Source organism: Andrographis paniculata, unplaced genomic scaffold, assembly GCF_009805555.1.
Source record: "Andrographis paniculata isolate CXL003 unplaced genomic scaffold, ASM980555v1 Contig56END, whole genome shotgun sequence".
NCBI lineage: Eukaryota > Viridiplantae > Streptophyta > Magnoliopsida > Lamiales > Acanthaceae > Andrographis > Andrographis paniculata.
Genome location: NW_026137591.1, coordinates 1,231,687 through 1,255,367, shown reverse-complemented (window position 1 = coordinate 1,255,367; position 23,681 = coordinate 1,231,687). Strand labels below are relative to the sequence as shown.

The window sequence follows — 23,681 nt, the reverse complement described above, 5'->3', positions numbered from 1 at the left end:
AATTCTGAAACCTGCAGAACCCGTCCAAACAAAGCCCGAGTGACTCGCAATAAATGAAAGCCACATGAAATTTCGATCTGGTCTTATAAATTAAAAAAAATAATAATAATAATTAATTAAATAATATAAGTACCTAATCATATCTCTCTCTATATATATATTATACATAGACTGGATAATGTAATTTTGGCTTCTTCTTTCTTAAGATACCTTCGTCATTCCCAGTTTCAGGAATTGCTTCAATTGTTGCAGGTTAGTACTCTCTTACTATTTTATTTTATTTTGAATTTGATTTTAATTCTTACTCTTTTTATTTTCTATTGGGTTTGAAAATATACATTTATTCAGATGATATTTTTTTTAATAATTATATTTTTCTTATCCCCACAATTCTGGATAAGTATCTATTTACTTTTAATACAAGATTTAAACCGTGATTGAATATATTTTTAACTCTTTTTATCAATTTATTTTCGTGTTTGTGTTTTAATTTTTAGATAAATGAAATTGTTAAATATAATATTTAATGTAGTTGTATGTTTAATAATATATTTAATATTTTTTTTTTTAAAAAAATTGATGAATAATAAAAATTTCGTAGAATCCTCCCAACAAACGCACCATCTGTAAAATAAAAAATAGTAAAAATAAAAATAAAAAATCAAAGTGGATAAATAGAAATGGCAACAGTCCGGATAAACCTGAGATCCACTTATTTATTTGGAATTGGATCCAGTAATTACCCGAATATTGTATCGGGTATGGGTATGGGTCGAATGTTATATACCGGATCCGGGTCAAAACTTAAACAGAGCGTTTTATGCCGGCCACCGTGCTCCGCCGCTTCATTAAATGGGCCTCGCCGGCGTTTATCCGAACATTTTGACGGAGTAACGCCGTCGGCGCTTTACTATTCATGAGTGTGTTGCCTGGTGTGTGGATTCGAAACTATTGGAACAATTTTTGCTTTCAAATGTGAAAAGTGGAGAGGTTTCAAAGGAATTCTCGAAGTAGAGAAGTAGCAAGCAGTTGAAGGAATTTTGATGGTTTCTCATAGGCAAATCCTAAGGCAAAGCACTCTGTATTAGGAACATTCAATGCGTTCTTCACCTTAGTTATCTAATTGATTCATTAGCATGTTTTAATGCCTCAATTTACGATTTCCTTTGGTAGTTTGGTTACTCGTCTGTATCGATCTTCTGTTGTTTTGATTTTAGATTAGTTTGATATAATCCTGTTTATGTTTTTGTTTATTTAGCTCTTTCAGATTCCTGTGTTGTTTAATTTCCTCCATTGTTGGTTAGCTTAGATCTTTTAGGATTACTGCAATTTGTGAGCATGGTATGCTCTTGAACTTGTGTTTTTGTTATTTCCATTGTTGGTTAGGTCTTTCTGTATGGTATAATCTTAATTCTGTATTTCCATCAACAGCAAGAAATGCCTTAGGGATTGCAGAAAATGGCTGTCATTGCAGCAGTAATCTCAAACGTTGTTTGGCCAGCCATAGAACTTGGAAAATTAATCTATCCTCCAATCAAGCGTCAGTTTACCAATCTCTGTTGCTTCAATGGCAATCTTCAGAGCCTGAGGGATGCATCGAAAAGATTGGATGATGCAAGAGAAGATCTGCAGATGCAAATCATCAGAGCAAAAAACAATGGTGAACAGATTGTTCCTCAAGTTCATACTTGGTTAAAAACTGCTGATGAGATCCAAGGCAGTAAGATTGTAACTGAAGTTGAGGTCCCAAAGGTGGGAAGAGCTTTTCTGAACATCAAATCTCGATTTTCGCTGAGCAAGAAAGCGAACGAGACGGCAGAATTGATGAGGAAGCTTCGACACGACTGTCGATTCGACTCCATTTCGCATCCGGCGCTACCTGCTGCAATGGCGCCATCGATCCCAAACGCTCGGGCATTGGAATTTGAATCGAGGAAACATGTTGAGGCCGAGATTATCGAAGCTTTGAGAAGTAAGAATGCTAATATGATCGGTGTTTGTGGTTTGGGCGGCGTTGGAAAGACGACCATGGTTAGAACAGTTATGAATCGAGCTAAGAAAGAAGGTTTATTCGACGAAGTTGTGATGGTGGTTGTCGGCAAGGAAGTCGACTTGTTTAAACTTCAGCATGAAATCGCCGAGTTATTAGGCTTGAAATTCTCGGTCGAGACGTTATCAGCTAGAGCGCATCAACTCTGTTGCAGACTCATGGATGAGAAGCGAAAACTCTTGGTTTTGGACGACGTTTGGAAGTCGATAAGGTTAGAGGATCTCGGAATATCGTGTAACAACGGTTGCAGAGTTATTCTTACATCGCGTGATCGAGGAATTTTTCGAGCAATGGATATGAACACATTTTGGGAAGTCCAAATCTTGCTCGAACGCGAAGCGTGGTCTTTGTTTAAAGAAAAAACCGGGGATTGCGTCGTCGATGAAAATTTGGTTTTGATAACTAAAGAAGTTGCGAAAGAGTGCAAAGGCCTACCGATTGCGCTTATAACAGTCGGGAGAGCGTTAAAAGATCAAAGAAGCAAGCCGGTTTGGGAACATGTACTCGATCAATTAAGAAGCGCAAATCCGGAAGACATTCGCGACGTTATTGCAGAAGTTTATAATCATCTCAAGTTGAGCTACGATTTTTTGGACAACAAGAATGCGAGATCGTTGTTCTTGCTCAGTAGCTTGTTCCCCGAAGATTCGAACATTTATCTCGAGCATTTGACTTGGTATGCTATGGGGTTAGGGGTGTTTGAAGGAATCCGAAACATGAAAGAGGCGAGGAATAAAGTGCACGCGTTGGTCGACATACTTAAAGATCGTTTCTTGGTACTCGACGGCCGCGACGAGCATCACGTGAAAATGCACGACGTTGTCCGCGACGTTGCCGTGTTCATCGCATCGAAGGAAGGGTGTGTTCATCTCAGTTCGACGAATTGGCTGCTCGAACACCGCGACTGCACTTGGATATCGGTGATTTCGAAGGACTCGACGGAGACTTCTTCAACTATTGATTTTCGGAGGCTTAACCTCTTGTTCGTCGATAATTCCGACGACATCGAATACCAATTGGACGATCGGTTCTTCGAAGGAATGCGAATGCTAAAGGTTCTGTTTTTAAGATCCTTCTGGCTGCATTCGCTCCCGCGTTCGATCGAAGTTCTAAAACATCTCCATACGTTGCATTTAGACACTTGTACGATGAAGAGCATCGCGATCGTCGGCGAGATGTTGAGCCTCGAAATCCTCAGCTTTCGATCGTGCCACTGGATCGAGGAGCTGCCGGTGCAGCTCGGGAGGCTGAATCGATTACGACTTCTCGAATTTTCAGATTGCACGAGCCTTGAAACGATACAGCCCGGGATTATATCGAGGCTAGCGCGACTGGAGGAGCTGAAGATGCTGGGGAGTTTTCGGAAATGGGAAGCTGAGGAAAACGGAAAAAATCGACGAAACGTCTCGCTCGTCGAGCTTCAATACTTGACGAACCTCGCGTCGCTAGAGATCGAGATCGGTAACTTCTTATTAGCCGCGCAAGAGATGTGCGTTTCGCCGAAGATACAAAAATTCGATATTCGAATCTACGGAAGATGGCCGAGCAATATAAGTAGTCGCGAAAAGAAGATGCTTCTCCGATTGCCCGAGGCGACGACGTTAGGGAATTGGGTTCGGAAGTTTGTGACGAGGACCGAGTTTCTCGACTTAACGGGAGACGGCTCGCACAGTTTGGACTTACGACAAGTTCTAAACGTGAAATCGCTCGGGCTAAACGATTGCTCGACCGTTAGAAAAGTTGTGAATTCGACGGCATCGATCGTTTTCCCTGTTCTTGAGTCGATGTGGCTTTGTAGGCTTCCTCGGCTCGAGGAAATTTGTGATGGCCCGATCCCGGAAGGATCTATTTCTTTCCGGAATCTAAAAGAATTGACTCTCGACTGCTTGCCGTTGCTGAGGCATTTGTGGAAGAGCCCGAACCAGAATGTCGTGCTCGACAACCTCTGTTTCATTCATGTCTGGATGTGCGACAATCTTCGAAATCTATTCTCGTTGGCGATGGCGAGGGGGCTTTCGCAGCTCGAAATGCTCGAAATTCGAAGCTGCGAAAGGATGGAGGAGATCTTCTTGAATGAAGATGAGAATCATGAGCAAGGTAAAGTTACATTTCCGAAATTGAAGAGGCTGTCGTTAGGTGATCTGCCGAGGCTCGCGACGTTCTTCAAAGGAATCGAGACGGTGGAGTTTCCTCGGCTGACTTACGTGGAAATTGACAACTGTCCGAACCTCGCTAGCTTCGCTAGCGACGAGTCGTTTCATCTCTTTTGCAACCCGAAGGTACGCATTTTATCCGTAGAAAAAAGTTCCATCGACATATCTGTGAACTATGATTATATATTTGTTACAATTTTATTAGTTTGGAGGCAAAATTGGCCGTAACTTTCCTGTGGTTTTGAAACTCAGCGTAAATCTCCTTTGTATTTTAAAAATTGCATGGCACACGCTTGTACTTTAAAAAATATTGCATAAAACCCTTCGCCATGCAAAAATATATAGACGAGAAATCATCTTCTCATCATACAAAAAAACGTAAAAAGAAATTTTATACAACATTTTTTAAAGTATAAGAAGATTTACCCTGAGTTTCGAAAATACGGGAGAGTAATGGTGAATTTTGCCTAGTTTGAATTATAATAATGAGATTAATTTATAGATTTTTATTGTAAATTTGTATATATGATGATTTTTATGTGTATTCATAAATTTTTAAATAGCGAACATTATGTTGTTATCCCGCTATAGCATTTTAGATGTTGACCGCCCTATATTGACAACTATGTCTACATGGTGAACTTTTTTCGCAGGTTTCTTTCGAAAGCTTGAAGGAACTATACATTCACTCATATGACAATGTTAGCAATGCATGGTGCCGGAAAATTCCCATTGGCTTCTTCGGCGAGCTGGAGAAATTGGTGATAAACAATTGCAACAAACTTAACAGCCTCTTTACATCCTCCATAGCCGAAAATCTTGTCAAGCTCAAAGAATTGACAATTCAAAATTGCGTGGAGATGGTAACGGTGCTTTCAGATGATGAAAACGTGCACCAATGCCTTCGATTTCCATGTTTGGAAACGTTGGAACTTCGGTGCCTAAATTTGAGAAGTTTCTACGAGTCGAGATGCGATCTTGAGTTTCCCGCATTGAAATATTTGTCGGTGTTTGAGTGCCCTCATTTCGAATGCTTCACCCGGGGATCCCTAAACACGCTGATCTTGAAAATCTTCAAAATCGACAATGAAACCATTGATATGGAAAACTCTTGATGGTTTGACTATTAACTATGTAAGTTACCGATGCATATTTCTATAAGCTTAAACTTTTAGATGAAATGATCATTTAATAACCCTATACTGTTTTTTTGTTTTGATTAGATGTTAATTTGCTATCGTTTAAGAATGTACGCCAAATGAAGAAAAAGACGAGGCGGAGGAGCAATGAGTAATAGGTACGCGACTCATTTTAGATTGAATTCCTCGGTTACATGGGTACGTTCCTTCGGGATTGGTTTGAATTTGATCTGTATTTGAAATTTTGTGTAGTTTCGGAAAGATGTGTTCTTTTGGATTAGTATGTTTGATTTGGGTTTGAGGAGCTTAATGTGTATTGATTTGATAGATAATAAATATAATAATGTAAATATGTATTAAATTAAATTAATAAAATTAATGATCGTGTGATTGGAGTATTAATTTATGTTAATTATAAATAAATATTTATATTGTTTTATTTATTTGTGTTATATAAAATATTATTCCTTAAAAAATTACATATGGTTTGTTTCTTTTGTAAGATCTTTCAAACACATTTTTCTAAAAAAAATTAATATATCACACGTACTTATTATTTTTATATTATTTACGTAATTTCTTATATTTCACGTAAATATGTTTTTGTGTTCATGTTATTATATCGATACACCCATGTGACAATGCATTGTTATTGTTTTTTTTAGCTCTGCCTGCAAGGTTACAATCTGAACTCGAGTTTACTTCTTTATAAATGATTTGGTTTTGCTTGAAAATGTCGAAAAGGGATTTCGAGTATTCCAACTTGATTTTTTGACAGGGAATAAATCAAATTTATGATCAATTGTTGATTGGCTTATGGAAACACATTGTTAAAAGTTGGTTTTCTTTTTTTTTTTTTTTTTTCTTTCTTCTTTCATTTTTAGAGTATTTTTTGTGTGACATCAAAGAATATGGTAATTATTTTGGAAGTTGGGTATTGTTTTGTTTGAATAGTGGTTTGAATATAATGATTCGTAAAAAAAAGAGATGTGGTAATTTCTCTACTCTTCGATTGCTTATTGGAATTTGATAAAAAGATTGGAGTTGGATTTTTTGTTTCTTTTTTTTTTAATTATTATTTTTTAACTGCAATAGCTACTCTTCAATTGTGTATTAGGTAAATTTCTAACAAAATGTAATAACTTACAAACTACGCCAAAATAAAGAAAGTTATACTAGACGAACCTTATGTGAGAAGTAACTACAAACCTTCCCTGAACACATTCTCTCCACCAATTCCTCTTAATTTGCAACATGAACTCTAGACAATATATCAGCTACTTTATTTTCAATTTCCTTTTTGTGTTCAATAGTGTAATCAAACCCCAAAAATTTAGTCAAATACTTATACCGCAATGGTGTCGAGACTTTTTGGTCTAATAAGTATCTCAAGCTCTTTTGGTCTATTCTAATAATGAATGGGGCATGACAAAAATGAGGCCTTCACTTCTCCACCGCCAATATAATAGCTAAATATTTCCTTCTCATATATTGATAATCCCAAATTCTTAGGACCTAAGGCTTTACTTAAAAAATGCCAAAAGGTGCTGGTCCTGCATAAGAATAACTCCTAAATCCTTGTAAGATTCAATAGTCTCCACAATAAAAGGTTTGGTAAAGTCAGGTACGGCTAAGATTGGAGTTGTAACTTTTAAGTAGCTGGAACGCCGCTTCAGCCTCTTAAGACCACACGAACTTACTCTTTTTTTTCAGATCAGTTAAGGCCCTAGCAATCATCCTATAATGTAAACTTCTTGTAGTATCCAGTGAGGCCCAAGAACCATCTTAGGGTGTGTTTGTTTGAAGGATTTTGGAGGATTTCTACTATTCATCCAATTTTTTTCCCCCAAAAACATCAAATCAAACACCTATTTTTCATTTTTTATATTATACTAAAAATCAATTTTACATTCAAAACATCACATCAAACTCTATTTATATCACATCATACAACTATTCAAATTCAAAATTTTTACTATTCAAATCCCAATCCAAAATCCAAACCCCCAAACAAACATACCCTTAATGTCTTAATATTAAATGGAGTTGGCCAATGTAACATTGTTTGGATCTTGGACATATTTATATGTACTCTCCCATTCTGTATTACGTGCCCTAAATACTCAACCTCCACCTTGCCAAAGTTGCACTTTGATTTTTTGGCAAATAAGGTGTGCTATGACAAAATATTAAACACTTCTCTTTTAAGTGTTTCAGATGTTTAACTTGTAAATGAGTATATCATCAAAGAAAACAATGATGAAATCTCTCGAATGAGACTTAAAAATTTTATTCATGACTGCTTGAAAGGTGACTAGTGCAATTATGAGGCAAAAAAGCATCACAACAAACTTATATAGTCCTAAGACATTGCAAATGTTGCCTTAGGTATATCATTTTCATGCATTTTAATATGATGATACCCAGCCCATAAATCTATCTTTGAAAATATAGTTGCTTATCCTAGCTCATCCAATAAATCTTCTACCAAGGGGATACGAATGCTATATTTAATTGTGGCTGCATTGAGTTTTAAGGTAATCACTGCAAAACCTCCATAAACCATCCTTCTTTTTAACTAGTAGCACATGTGAGGAATAAGGGTTGCTACTAGGTCGAATAGTCTCCGTTTGCAACATCTTATTCACCAAATTTTCAATTTTTCTCATTTGAAGCATAAGATACCTATAAAGATGTTGTTAATAGGTCTTATATCGAACTTAGTGGGGATTTTATGATTACGTTCCTCTTAGGGGATAAATTAGTAGGGACTTTGAATTGGTTCCGAAACTCTTGGAGCAATGTCTCAATATCTTAATGACAAACATATGTCTCCTCTTTTGTTTGTCCAGGTATATTGATGTTTTAATTTGTTATTTTATATAAAAAAATATTTTGTAAATTAAAAAATAAAATAAAATAAAATTGTCCCCCTCTAAATATATTCTAGTTCCAATACTGGATGCATAGAAAAATCCCAATGCCTTTCATTTTCAACTCCTTACTAAATTGGATTACAGTGAGCATACTTAATGCAATTCAAGTTAAATTCCTTTAGGGGTTGTTTGGTTCATGGATTTTTTTGATGGGATTGAGATTTTACGGTAGGATTTATATGTGATGGGATTTATTATATTTAGGATTTGGAATCCCATATTATGTTTGGTTGGTAAAATATGGTGGGATTTATATTTCGTGGATTTGGATTTTTTATATTCTAAATGACATAATTGTCCTCTTATGAATTTTATTTATTTTGACAATTTAAACCTCTAATTTATTATTAATATAAATTGAAAATATATCAATAATTTTATAGGATGACAATACATTCGCGTAAACTCGAGACCCGACCGAGCCCGACCTATTTATTTGAAGTTGATTCTAATAATTTGAGTATTTAGCCTGGATCCGGATCATGATCAGGGTAATATAATAATATATCAACTATACATATGAAAAAATAATTTTAAATAATATAATTATATTAAAAATATTTTTTAAGTTTAACTTATTCATTATTTTATTATAATATTTTTCTAATAAAATACATAAATTTTAATATGCATTAGATCTGGTACATGTGTAATTTTAAATTAAAATTTAAAAATTGTAAAAAAAATGGATTTTTTGGATCCATCAAGTCTTACCGGGTATAGTCTGGGTCGGATCTAGTATAATTGGATCCAATTTGAATCTCGGATTTAACAATATATATTTGGGATGAATATCAGTTCCGACTGAACCCGACTTATGGTTGTCCCTATAATTTTATAATTCAAATAAAATTTATAATAAATAATTAAACAATGAATTTATTAATTTATTTAAAAAATATTGTACAATAAAAAATAATATAAATTTAATTAAATATATAATTCAAATAATAATTAATTTTAAAATTATTTAATTTTTTATATAAATATAATACTATTATTTTTTTTTATAAGAGGATATAAATGTAAAAATTAAAATTTTAAGAATGGGATTTAAAAGTAACAGGGGTATCCCATTACAAAAAAAAATCTCTTTTTTTTTTTTTTACCAAACATAGATTTTATGGGATTTTAAAATCCAAATTCCATGGAATCTCATTAAATCCTTGAACCAAACAGCTCTTTAACATTCCTTTAATTATAACAATGTGCTCCGAAAAATCAAATGTTTCAGTTTTTCAAATTGACTTAGCAAGTCAACCCCAATAACCATGTCACAATCCCTAATTTCAATAATCTCACGTGAATACTAAACTTGTGACCCCCTATTTCCGAAGCAAACATGGGGCATTTAGAATTTCTTAACAATGGCGTTGAAATGAACTTGACCTGCCACAACATTCCAAGAGATTTGGAGTTCTTCCAACTCTACTTTCTTTATTTATTTTTTTGCACTTATATTTTATATAAAATTTTCTTTGTCTATGATCAAATATACTTTTATGCACTTGTATCCTATATTGAACACCTTATTACAATTGAAGTACAAATTCTTCTCGCTCTTCCATTCATTTTTTCAAGATTCCGGATACTCAAACATTGATCAAAGTAATAGGTTTTTTTTTTTTTTTCCTATGATTAAATATATTTTTTTTTGCACTTGTGTCATATATAAAATTTTCTTTTACTATGATTAAATATATTTTTTTACACTTAATGTCTTGTATAAAACACCTCGTTACAATTGAAGCACAAATATTTACAATTGAAGCGCAAAGATAGTCAGTTGAATAGCACTTTGTCAAAATAATAGGTTTTTGCTATATTCTTTGTAAGTCAGAGTTTAGGATTAATATACATTTTAATTTTATTTTTTTTCACTTTTTTTTTTAATTTTAAAATAATTTAATAAAATTCTATATGTTAAGTATAATATTTGAACCAATGACTTCATCTACACCAGATAAACTATATTATTAGACTATATTTCATTTTTAACCTAAATTCATTTATAAATGTTTTAAAAATTATATTTAATTTTAAAATCGGATCAGCCAGACACGACTCAATATTTTTCGAGCTTTCTTTAGGCTCAAATACGATTTTTTTATGTTGAATTCAAGTCGAATTTTTGAGTTATACCTATATTTGCAAGTTCTAACTACGGACGATAAAATAGCTATCTAGTAAAACACCACAAAAAGAAGGGGACGCAACTGAAGCAAGTCTTTCACGTATATCACTTTAAATAATAGTTCAAATGTAAGATTTTGGAAAAATAATATAAATATATAGAAAATAGTAAATAGTAAAGATTGTACAATTATTCTTTATTTTTTTCTCTTTTCATTTTAGAACATTTTATAACATTTTTGTGTGACATCAAGGAACAATGGTAATTATTTTGAAGTTTGATTTTTATTTTTATTTTTTTAAAATAATTGTTTGTATGTCATACAAAATATTCTAAAATGAAAAGAGAAAAAAAAAAATGAAGATGATGAATAAATTTACAATCTTTACTATTTTCTATATATTTATAAGGCAAACAGGTGGGACGTGTTTGATTAGAGTTCATTCTTTTTCGTTTTTTTTCTTTTTTATTTGTTTACTATTTATTCTTATTTTTTTAATTATCAAATCAAATTTTTTATTTATTTTTTATTTTTATAATATTCCCTCTGTCCCGATGACTTTTTTTTTTTTTTGTCCGTCCTATTAAAGATGACCCTTTTTCTATTTTTAATAAATTTATTCATCTTAAACATATTTAATAAATATAAATCAATTTAATTAAATTTTTAACCTCTTATACGCAGGACTACTTAAAACCCCTTTAATTCTATCTCTATCCTCAATAAATGAATATTTTTATCTATATTTAAAACTTCTTAGTTTTAATAAAATTAGTTTTAAGTCAATTATAAATAAATAAATTATTTTTTTTATTTATTTGTATTATATAAAATTTTATTCTCTACAAAATGATATCTATATTGTATATATTTTATTGATATATAATGCTAAAAATATTTAAAATGTCAACAGGGAGTAAAAATTAATTTTATGTTGCAAATAATTATAGAATAATTTTAAAATTTTACTATTTAAAACTTTAACTCAAAATTCAAAAATAATAACAAATGCTTTGGGAGTTTAAATTTTGGGTTAATATTTTGAATAGTAAAATTGTATTTTTAAATAATTATTTGATGTGATATAAATAATAATTATTGCAATATTTTTAATATAAAATTACTTTGTATTATAAAAGTTTTTTTAAAAAAATTAATCTAACCTAATATTTTTTGAGAATTTTTTTTATTAATAATAGAAATCCTCCGGACAAACTTTAGACTTTGTTTACACAATAAATTTTTAAGTTTTTGCATTAACTTAGTTTCAAAAAATATTACATTAAATATATTTTTTTCTCATAAAATATCAAATTAAATATTAAATTTATAGTATTTATAAATTTTCAAAACACCAAAACACTCTTATATTAAGTGGGCCTTAAAAGAAAATTCTTGTGGGCCTATTTTAGAATTACATTTGGATTTGCATACTTGGTCTGGTTTGTTTGCTTTGGGTTGGGCCTTTAGTTTGTATCCACAAACAAACATACATAAAGTTGAGGTTTTTTGAGTTTGCAATTTTTTTAAAAAAAATAATAATAATTTGACAGTTCTTTTATCTAGAATTAATTAATTGACTTTATTATTTTAATTAGTTCGAAATTTATTTATCTACTCCCTCGGTCTCATTTTGTCATTTTCGTTTGTCCGAAAACAATTGTATTTTTTTTCCATTTTCGGTAACTATTTCCCCACTTTTTTTACAAAACAATTCTCACTTTTTTGCCATAATTACGTAAAGTAGAGTATTTTTGGTCTTTTAAAAATATTTTTAAGACCACTGTTAATATAATATTATTATTCATTAATTCTCATATCTATCCCAAATGTCCCTATTATTTTCGGACGAAGAGAATATATTTTTAGTAATTTTATGATCTTCATACATATTAAAAAATACTCTATTATTTTCTCCCTCACAATTCATTATTTTATAGAAATAATCATTTTATTTATATTGGTAAGGACAAAACTATTAAAATTATTTTACACAATTTTACAAATCAATAAAATATTATTATTTTTTTATCTTCTAACAAAAATAAATGAGCATTTTGACTCGAGATCGAGATAATACATCTTAGCTATTATTACAACAACATCGTCAATATAAATGAACTATATTACAAAATATTATTTTGAAGGATTTTGTAGGATTTTCACTATTCTCACAAAAAAAAAAAAATTTCAAAAAATATTAAATCAAAAACTTTTTTTTTATTTTTTATATTATAATTTTATATTCAAAACATCACATTAATTCTTATTTCTATAATATCATACAATAATTCAAATTCAAAATTTTTACTATTTAAATCTCAACTCAAAATCCAAACTCTCAAACAAACACACCCTTAAGTAAAATTGAATATCTTCCTATAATCCTATTATGCATATTATCTGGTAAATGATGATTTAGTAGTGTAAATGTGAATCCGTGACTATGAGATTATGGATTCAATATTCCGAATTTTATAGGACTTATCTATCACAATGTAATTTATTACTTCTTTTGACTGCAGACAATAAAAAAAATTAAAAAAAAGGAACAATGTGTTTTGTTTTGTAAAATAATTGAAGGAATTTTTTAAATGACATCTAAAAAATTATATAAATAATATAAAAATAATAAATATATATAATATTCCCTCCGTCTCGGAACAAGGGTGACGTTTGTTTTTTTTACATAGATTTTTAAATATTAGTATTATAATGAATTGTAGTGAAAATGACGAAAATATCCCTATTAGTATTGTGTAATATAAAAGTAATGGTATTTGTGTAATATAATGTAAGTTAGAAGGATATTTTTTATGTTAGGTAGGTACTACAGTTACTAAATTAGGAAATGGTAGCCTTGTTTTGGGACGGAAAAAAATGAAAAATGACAACCTTTCAATGGGACGGAAGGAGTATATTAATTTTTTGGAAAAATATGTGTGTTTATTTTACAAAAAGAACACAATTTTTCTATGACAAAAAGTATTTCTTCACTCTAAATCAATGTAATCTTTTTATTATATTTGTTTGTATTATTTAAAAATATTTATTTTCAATTACAATAAAAATAATTATAGATAAATACCAAAATATAACTTTTACAAATATTATTCAACCTTTATACTTTAAGAACAAAATTATCAAAACTATATTGTACATTTTCACTATTTAATAAAATACTATTTTTTTCGTTTGAACTAATTATGTCACGTTACTTAAGTACGAAAACTAAGAAATAGTTATATTTTAATATAAAATTTGGATAGGTAAAAAGTAAAATGAAAGTATTATCGGAAATTTATGAAATAAATAAATTTTAAAATATGATGATATTTAGAAAAATTAGTGGCAAATCGGTTATTATTTGTTAAAGTATATATAATAAAATTGTAAATAAATAAAATTGTTTATTATAAATAAATCTAACAAACAATTCAAAATAAATCTAGCATAATTATAGCGATGGAGGAGTATTATTTTTTAATCAACTATATATATATAAATGTATACATAAATTTGGTTGTGGTTCAAAATTAATTTGAAATTGGATGCTGATTTAATTTATTTTAAAAAAAATAATATTTGAATGTGATATTTTATGAGAGAAAATAAAGTATTTTTACTGGAGACATTTGGTACATAGAATGAAAATGCAAAAAAAAAAAATAGGGATAGAGAATGGAATCCAGAGAAAATGAAATAAACAGAAAATTAGAATTAATTTTTTATTTGGTAATATAGATAATTCGATTAAAAAATGTAAAAGACAATGCTGCTATGTGAATGGATCGAACAAGAAAACAAATGATTAATTAGACAGAAGAATTTTAAGAAATGAGAATTTATGAAAAAATATTTTTTGTGATTTTTTTTTTATAAAAATATAAATTATAAACAATATTTGTAATATTATATTTTGGTACAGTTTTAAAAAAAAATCGTAAAAATTAAGTACTTAATAATAAATTAAATATGATTATTGTAAAATTGAAATAATATAATTTTAAAAATTATAAAAATAAAATAGTACCAAAAGAATATATATTGCAACATTATTTTTTTTATTTATCTGAATAAAAGAGATAAATAAAAATAAAGAATAAAAATAATTTTTTTTTAAATTTTATTTTCTTGACTTAAATAAACAATAGAAATTAAAATATTTCAATTTTTCTTGACTTAATTAATAATAATAATAATAATAATAATAATAATAAATCATCCAAAATTGAGAATTCTATTCAAATATATTCATTGGATATGTGAGTAAAAGATAAATGGTGGGGCCCACCACACAATGCCTTGCTTATAATGGCATCCAAAACTAATCATCACCCATTTTTGGCAATCATAACACATTATCTGATTTTGTGCATATAAAATAATGTACTACCTTCGTCATCGTCGACAATTTATCAATTTATATTTGACGTTATTATTTTTAACATTAAAAATATTTTTATTTTTATATAATTTTTTCTACAAATTTCATTATATTAGTATTATAAAACATCAATAAAAATATTTTTGTTATTTTTTCTTGATTTGTACAATGTTTTGATATAATAATTAATATTCAAATATTAACATGCAAAAAGTAAATTGATAAATTGACGGTGAACGAAGGAAGTATGTGTTTGTTTGCTTGCTTTGAACTGTTGGATCGGTAATTTAATAATTCGGATGGTATTCGGAGATGCCAAATTCAGTATTTTTTAATTTAATTTTACTATTTTTTAATTTGGATTGACCGATTTTAGATTTAAATAATTATTTTATTTAATATTATATATACATATATTTTATTATAACACTACTTCACCAAATGTAAAAAAATATATATATATAATTTTATATTATATTATTTTATTTAAATTTAATTATATTAGTGTAATATTTTAAATCAATTAATAAATTTAAATCATCATAGTTCAAATTAATTTTGAACTGAGAATTTGAAATTAGAAAATATAAATTTAAAATTGAATATAAATCAAATTCAAATATCCAAATTATCTGTTTCGTTTTTTATGCACACCCTAACTTTGGAATTGTGTTTTTGAGTTTTAAATGATAATATTTTGAATTAAAATAATTATATAAACCGTAATATTTTGAATATAAAATTAATTTTTAATTATTTTCAATTAACCAAAATTATAAGAGTTTTCTTTATTGATTATTTTGTTAAATTTATATATATATATTATTTATAGTGAAAAATGATTATTTATTATTTGTAATTTTATTATCTTTATTTTAACAAATAATGGTTAATTTATTCATATTTTTTAATTATCAAACTATTTTTTAATCCATCTTAATAATATATTCATTTTATTTTTTACTTATCATACTTTTATATTACCTTATTATTATCTTTTAGATAAAAATACAATTTTGATTTAATATTTTTAAAATAAAAAAAAATAGTGGATAATAAAATTCGAATTAAAGACTCACAAACAAACAGAACCAATATCTTTTGTTAGAATTTGATTTTAGAGTTTGATTTTTGTTATGTTTAAACTATTGTTGAAATATAGGATGTGTTTTGTTTTGTGTGTTCGTTCGACTGGGCATGAATTTTAAATAAAATGAGTAATAATAATTATTTTTTTAATAAAAAATATATAAAAATATAATGATTTTTACGAAAACGGTAATATTTTCTTATGATAATCCGATAAAATGACGGATAGAATATTTAAACTATCACATCAAAATATATTTATATCATATAAAATAATTATTTTCAAAATTTAATCTACGCAAAATCAAAACTCCACAAATAAACGTATTCAATTTTCAAAAATACTTTTAACTAATTTTTTACTTTTCTTGTTTTATTATTAATTTTTGTGAAAACTCTAAATAGACTAATTTTTGTAAATGGAAGAATATATATATATATTTAACTATACTATATAATTTAATTCTTGGATAAATTTATAAAATTTTAAAATATTTTATAAAAGTAAAAAAAATAACCAAATGCTCATCGGCAAAAAAATTAAATATTCAATTTTAAATAATACTATATATTTTATATTGTTGGCAAAAAAATTAACTTATTTAAAAATGCTATGTCACATTGCAATATATTCAAATAAAATATAAAAATATATATACTTTTAACTTTTATTTATGTTTTTTTTGTTTATTTTTGTAAAAATAAAAAAATAAATCCAATCAACACGGATTGATCCATAAAAAGATGTGTTTGGGAAAGCAAACAGGAGAAAATAAATTAATTTTACATTCAAAATATTTTACAAAAATATAATAACTCACTAAAATAAAAAATTTTAATTTCACTTTTATATTATGAAATTCATAGTATAATATCTTTCCTCTCGAAATTTTTTTTTTTTTTCTTATAGAACACATTATTCGAAATTTATTTATTCATGCAAAATAACACATTTGATATTTTTCAAATTATTATTTAAATGATTATATCTAAATTTATTTTATATTTTTTTAAAAAAAATTAAATCCAAACCACACCACCGAATGTTAAATGAATTAATAAGACAAACAAAATTACATATCTTAAAATTAATTTTTTTTTTATCAGATTATAATTAATTCTTTTTATTTGTGCGTAGGAGAAAAATGGTTGTTCGCTGTGTATTTTTCAACTACATAATTCTTTATAAATAATATTAAAATATATATTATTATATATACATATTTACATAATATAATATATATTTTTTTAGTAAATCACAAAAATTAATATAATTTTTTTATTTATTATATCGATACAATTTATCGTACTGTAGTATTAGAAAAAAGGTCATTCAAAAATACAAAGTGAACTCACCTTGTTTATTTTATTATTATTTTGTTTTTTTTTTATTTTTTATTTTTGTATATTATTGTTAAAATATTTCATTATATTTTGATTTTTAAATTTTTATTAAATAAATAATTTATTTGTAGCGATAACCGTATTATATTAAGTGTATGTTTGTTTTGGAAGATTGGATTTTAAATTTAATCTTATTTTTCCCAAAAAATATAAAACTAATAACTTATTTTTTATTTTTTATATTATACTAAAAATCAATTTTATATTCAAAATATAACATCAACACCTATTTATATCACATCATACAACTATTCAAATTCAAATTTTTTTATATTCAAATCTCAACTCAAAATCCAAACCCCCAAACAAACACACCCTAAAAGTATACATTTATTTTGTGTGTGTGTATTTTTTTAATTGAATCTAATATTAAAAAATATACTTCCTCCGTCCCATTGAAATGTTGTTATTTTCCATTTTCGTTCGTCCTTAAACAAGATTATTATTTTCTATTTTAGTAATTGCACTACCTATCTAATATTAAGATATACCATTCTAACTTACACTGTATTACACAAATATTATTACTTTTATATTATACAATACTAATAGAGGTATTTTCGTTTTTTTCACTATAATTCATTATAATATTAATTTAAAAAAATTTACATGCAAAAAATAAACGACAATCTTGCATCGAGATTGAGAAAATATATATTTTAATAGAGAATATTGTGTAATAAAAAAGGTGAAACGAAACTTCAATAAACACATAATTTTATTCCTCAAATAAATAAAGGCATGGAAGGGATTAGGGAATCAAAGAATAAGAATTTTTCTTTCCTTTTCTTATATTTCTAAAAAGTTTCTCCACCATACAAAATCAAAATAAATATCTTTTCTAAAAACAAAAAGTAGACCAAACATGTTTGGTCCTGAATTTGAATACTCTCGTAACTAGATAATCATTTGTTTTTTACATGTAATTTTAGAAATATTAGTATTATATTATGATGTAGTAGGAATAAAGTATAAATGACTAAAATAACCTTATGGGTAAACTGTTTTTTTAGTCCCGTAACTGGACCCTTTTATCATTTTAGTCTTGTAAGTGGAGCTTGTCGCAAACTAGTCTCATAAGTGAAAACTTTTCGCTGTTTTAGTCCTCCGGCGCCGGAGACGCCCGCGTGGCTCGCCGGAGGAAACGTGTCCCGCCAGGTCAGCGACACCTGGCGGACATATGGATTTTTTTATTTTTTTTTAATTTTTTAAATTTTTAAAATTTTTTTTTAATAAGATCAAATAAAAAAATAAAATAATACAAATAAAATTTAAAATAAATTAAAAATAAGTTTTAAAAAAATTTAAAAAATGAAAAAAAATAAAAAAAATCCACGTGTCCGCCAAGTCAACGACACCTGGCGGACACGTCACCTCCGGCGAGCCACGCGGGCATCTCCGGCGCCGGAGGACTAAAACAACGAAAATTTTTCACTTATGAGATTAGTTTACGATAGGCTCCACTTACGGGACTAAAATGATAAGGGGGTCTAGTTACGGGATTAAAAAAATAGTTTACCCTAACCTTATTAGTATGTGTGATATAAAAGTAATGACATTTGTGTAATATATTGTAAGTTGTAAGGGTGTTTGTAATGTTAGGTAGATAGTACAGTTACTAAAAAGAAAATTGATACTTTGGTATGGGACGGTTTAAAATGAAAAGATAAATACTTTGACGGAGAAAATATTTATTTTGATTTATGTATATATTTATTTATTTTTGTTGGTTAAGACATTTAAATGATCAAATATATTATTGCATAAATATCAATTTATTTGATAGTTTTTTTAATCCATTACAATTTATTTTTTATGTTGCCTTTTTAATATTATGTTAGTTTATAATTTTAAAAATTATGCCAATAAGGGTAACAAAAGAAAAAATTTAAGTATAAAATAAAAGAAGAAATTATGTTGTTATATTTGAAATAATAATAGTAATAATATAATAATAATAAAGGTTATGATTTGAAAATGATTTGAAATAATATTTTGAATTAATTTTTTATTTAAAAATAATATTTTATAAGAGAACGTAGAAAATTCTTTTTATTAAAAAACATGTAAAATATATACTTTATTTTATTTTAAAATCACCAAAAAAAAAAAATCAGGACGAAATTATTAATTTAGAGATGATGGAATAAGTGACATGTAATTATTTCTCTAAAACCTTAATGGAAAAGGGTTTGCATTTTTTTTTTTTTTTGCCTAAATTGTACAAAAAAATCCACTGTAATTTCACGAAATTGTGCCAAATTCTCATATTTTTAAAACTACGTCAAATTTTCTCGTGGTTTCATAAACCCTCCGTCTAACCCCCTCGGCTGTCTTTATTTAACGGTATTTGACCTAAATGCGCTCAAACTGCGAATAAATTTTAGAATATCAATTTCTAAACCGCTAAAATTACAAATATATTTATTTTTTTATATTTAGCCTAAGAAAAATAATAAATATACTCAAAAATAGTTATTTTCTCAAATTTTAAGAGTTTATTTTTATTTTTTTTAAGCTAAATATAAAAAAAATAAATATATTTGTAATTTTAGGGATTTAGAAATTGAGATTCTAAAATTTATTTGCAGTTTGGGCATATTTAGGTCAAATACCGGTATATAAAGACCGCCGAGGGGGTTAGACGAAGAGTTTATGAAACCACAAGGGAGTTTGGCGCAGTTTTAGAAGTACGAAGGATTTGACGCAATTTGATTAAACCACCGGTAAATTTTGTGCAATTTAGCTTTTTTTTAAAAAAAAAAATTATACTCCCTCCGTCCAAGCAAAAAGTATACATTTACTTTTGGTGCAGATTTTAAGAAATAATAGTATTTTAATTATAGTGGGTAGGTAAAAATAGTGTAATGGTATTTTTGCCCTTACTTTTTGGTATAAAAGTATTGATGTGATGTAAAGTAAGGGTATTTGTGAAAAAAATAGGGTATTTAATGAAATGATTACTTTGTAATTGAACATCCCAAAATAGAAATATGTATACTTTATAATCGGACGGATGGAGTAATATATTACCCTATATACAAAAGCAACACATAATAGATTGTTTAAAATAATTATTACACTATTATGATTGAAAAAAATTACTTTTGAACCAAAAGTATTAAGAATCCAAGAAAAAGAAGATAAGAAGAATAAATTCCAAGAATCGCTCTTTATATATATAAAATATTTAGGAAAAAAAATTTATTCCCTCCCGTCCACAAACTAACGTCCTACTTTCCTATTTGGAATGTCCAATAATTATTGACCTCTTTCTATTTTTATACACAAAATTTATTCTTTTACCCTTACTTTATTTATTCTTTTATTTTTTATACACAAGATTAAGGACAAATTTGTCATTTTATAACAAAAATTCTAATTGCCTAAAAATACGTGTAAATATCAAATAGGATATTAGAAAATGGACGGAGGAAGTATTTGAATAAGACTATTATAATTTTTAAACTAAATAATATAATCACAATTTTCCATTAATATTAAATGTTAATCTAATTTAATAATTCTCAAAATAAGTGTTGATTATTTTATCATATTTGTTTGTTGGTTTTGATTTGTAAGATTTTGTTTATTTGGAATTTTGATTCTGAGTCATGATATTTTGTGACATGAAAAATTATACTCTTAGATAAGGTGGGCACATTACTATATATACGACAATTTTGATAAAGTATAATTAGTAACTAATTAAAAAATATATTAGTAAAAATAATTATTATTTAGTGGAAATAATTATAGATTAAGATTAAAATAACTAAATAGTCTAATTAAGATTAAAAAATAAATTAAATTTAAAATTTTAAAATATGATTAAAGTGTATAATCAATTTTTCAAAAAGAGAAATGATAAATTATGTGGAACGGACAAAAATATAAAATCGAGACAAATTATGTGGAACGGCGGGAGTATTTACATAAAAAAAAATTAAAAAATTAAAATCAAGCTCCAAGTAAAATGAGCTAATACATTTGATTGGCAAGAATTGGAGTCAAATTCTGTCGGTTGTGTTTTTTTTAAAAAATAAAATAAAATTGATTTAAAATAAAATATTAATTTGAATTTTTATTTAATAATATTTTGATTTGATATTTTATAAGAGAAAATAATATATTTTTATTAAAAATTTATGTAAATTAATAATATTTATTTTAGTTTAAAATAGCAAAGAACAAACACAATGTTTCCATATTTGGTTCAATTTTATGTTTACTTTTGCTCCGTTTTGACAAAAACTTTTGAAATTTTCGAAGTTTTGAAAAAAATTAAAATAATGAAAAATAATAGTATTTGATAAAATAATTTTTTTAAAAAAATATATATTGTTGATAAATAGTATTCCCTCCATTCTAAAAAAGGTGCAACATTTACTTTTGGCACGGATTTTTAGGTGGGTAGTATTAAGTAAGATAATTTAGAAATTAGGTGATGTGATGGAGAGAGAAATATATATTTTATTTTTTTATTTGGATGATGTGAGAGGATAAAGTGTGGGGTAGAAATTAAATATAATTAATTATTTTATATTTTATAAATATTGCAAGGTGTTTGGGACGTAAAAAAGAAAGAAATATTCCAGGGTGTTTGGGACGGAGGAGTACCAATCTTTTAATCAAAAAGAAGAGAAAATTGAAATCATTTTTGTACTGTTTGTTTGGAATGTTTTGAGCTAAATATATTTGGAATGATTTCAACAAAATTATTTAAGGGTAAACTGTTTTTTTAGTCCGGTAACTGGACCCCTTTATCATTTTAGTCCTGTAAGTGGAGCCTGTCGCAAACTAGTCCCATAAGTGAAAAGTTTTCGCTGTTTTAGTTCTCCGGCGTCGGAGAGCCCACGTGATTCGCCGGAGGTGACGTGTCCGCCAGGTCAGCGACACCTGGCGAACACGTGGATTTATTTTTTATTTTTTTATTTTTTTTAATTGACCCAAAAAAAATACAAATAAAATTAAAAATAAATTTAAAATAAGTTTTAAAAAAATAAAAAAAAAAATCCACGTGTCCGCCAAGTCAGCGACACCTGGCGGACACATCACCTCCGGCGAGCCACGCGGACATCTCCGGCACCGGAGGACTAAAACAACGAAAATTTTTCACTTATGAGACTAGTTTGCGACAGACTCCACTTACGAGACTAAAATGATAAAGGGGTCCAGTTACGAGACTAAAAAACAGTTTACCTTTATTTTATTTACCAGTATCATGAATTTCAAATTTCTAAAGTATATTATAAATTTTAAATTAATCTCTTTTAATAAGTTAAATATTTTTATTTATGTCGTATTATTTCAAATAAATTTTTTTTTTTTTAATAACAGTATAGTAAACAAAATTATTTTATTTTTATTAAAAATGACAATTATTACATAGTAGAAACTCTGAAATTAAAGTTCAAATGAACATAGCTCAAACTTTCTTTACATCTATATTTATTATATATTTTTGTTTTATTTTATTATAAATAATACTCCCTCAGTTTCAAACAAGGTGCAACATTTACTTTTGACACACATTTTTTTAGGTGAGTAGTATTAAGTAGGATAATTTAGAAATTAGGCGATGTAATGGAGAGAGAAATATATATTTTATTTTTTTATTTGGATGATGTAAGAGGATAAAGTGTGGGGTAGAGATTAAGTATAATTAATTATTTCATATTTTGAAAATGTTGCAGGATGTTTGGGACATACCAAAAGAAATGTTGCATGATGTTTGGAACGGATAGAGTATTTAATGCAGTATTTTAAATAAAACTAATAGTTATTTATTTAATTACTTTTACTATTTAATTTCCAAATTTTTGAATAAAAGCATCTAATATCTCGTTTGCTTAGTTGTAGTCGAAAATAATTTGAAATGAAATGTTGATTTGAGTTTTTATATAAATAATATTTTAGTATGATATTTTATGAGAAAAAATAATGTATTTTTATTGAAAAATGTGCTTTATAAATAATTTTAATTAGAAAGATGAAAGATTTACACTGTATTTTTGGATAAATGCATTTTTTATACTATTAGGTATGAAAATTTGTGTTAGTGATATAAAAAAATAATATTTTTTGTTGAATTGATGAATTTTTGTGAATTGGTAAAAATTAAAATATATATTATATATTGTGTTAATATGTATATATATTATATTTTTTAATTATATATATTATATTTTTTAATCATATTTAAGAAAAATCATGTGTTTCTTTACCCCCAAGACCCCAGCTTTTTACTGTTACGACTATGTGTTTTTAAAAAAAAAAAATATATTTTTTTCTCTTACAGATATCCAATCATACATTATTTTAATGTCAAATTCAAATTAAAATTTTTTGAAACCCATAAAAAGAAACAAACCCTACAAATCCAAAA

General features: G+C 27.2%; 1 protein-coding gene across 1 annotated transcript; it reads left to right on the top strand.

The window, feature by feature from the left end:
- Nucleotides 1-180: 180 nt before the first annotated feature.
- Nucleotides 181-5,732, top strand: LOC127256542 (probable disease resistance protein At4g27220). The gene is made up of 4 exons (XM_051282594.1): nucleotides 181-252; nucleotides 1,432-4,329; nucleotides 4,857-5,337; nucleotides 5,427-5,732. Exons 2-3 carry the CDS (start codon nucleotides 1,459-1,461, stop codon nucleotides 5,316-5,318), a joined length of 3,333 nt encoding a protein of 1,110 aa, XP_051138551.1. The 5' UTR covers nucleotides 181-252; nucleotides 1,432-1,458; the 3' UTR covers nucleotides 5,319-5,337; nucleotides 5,427-5,732.
- The last annotated feature ends 17,949 nt before the right edge of the window (nucleotides 5,733-23,681 follow it).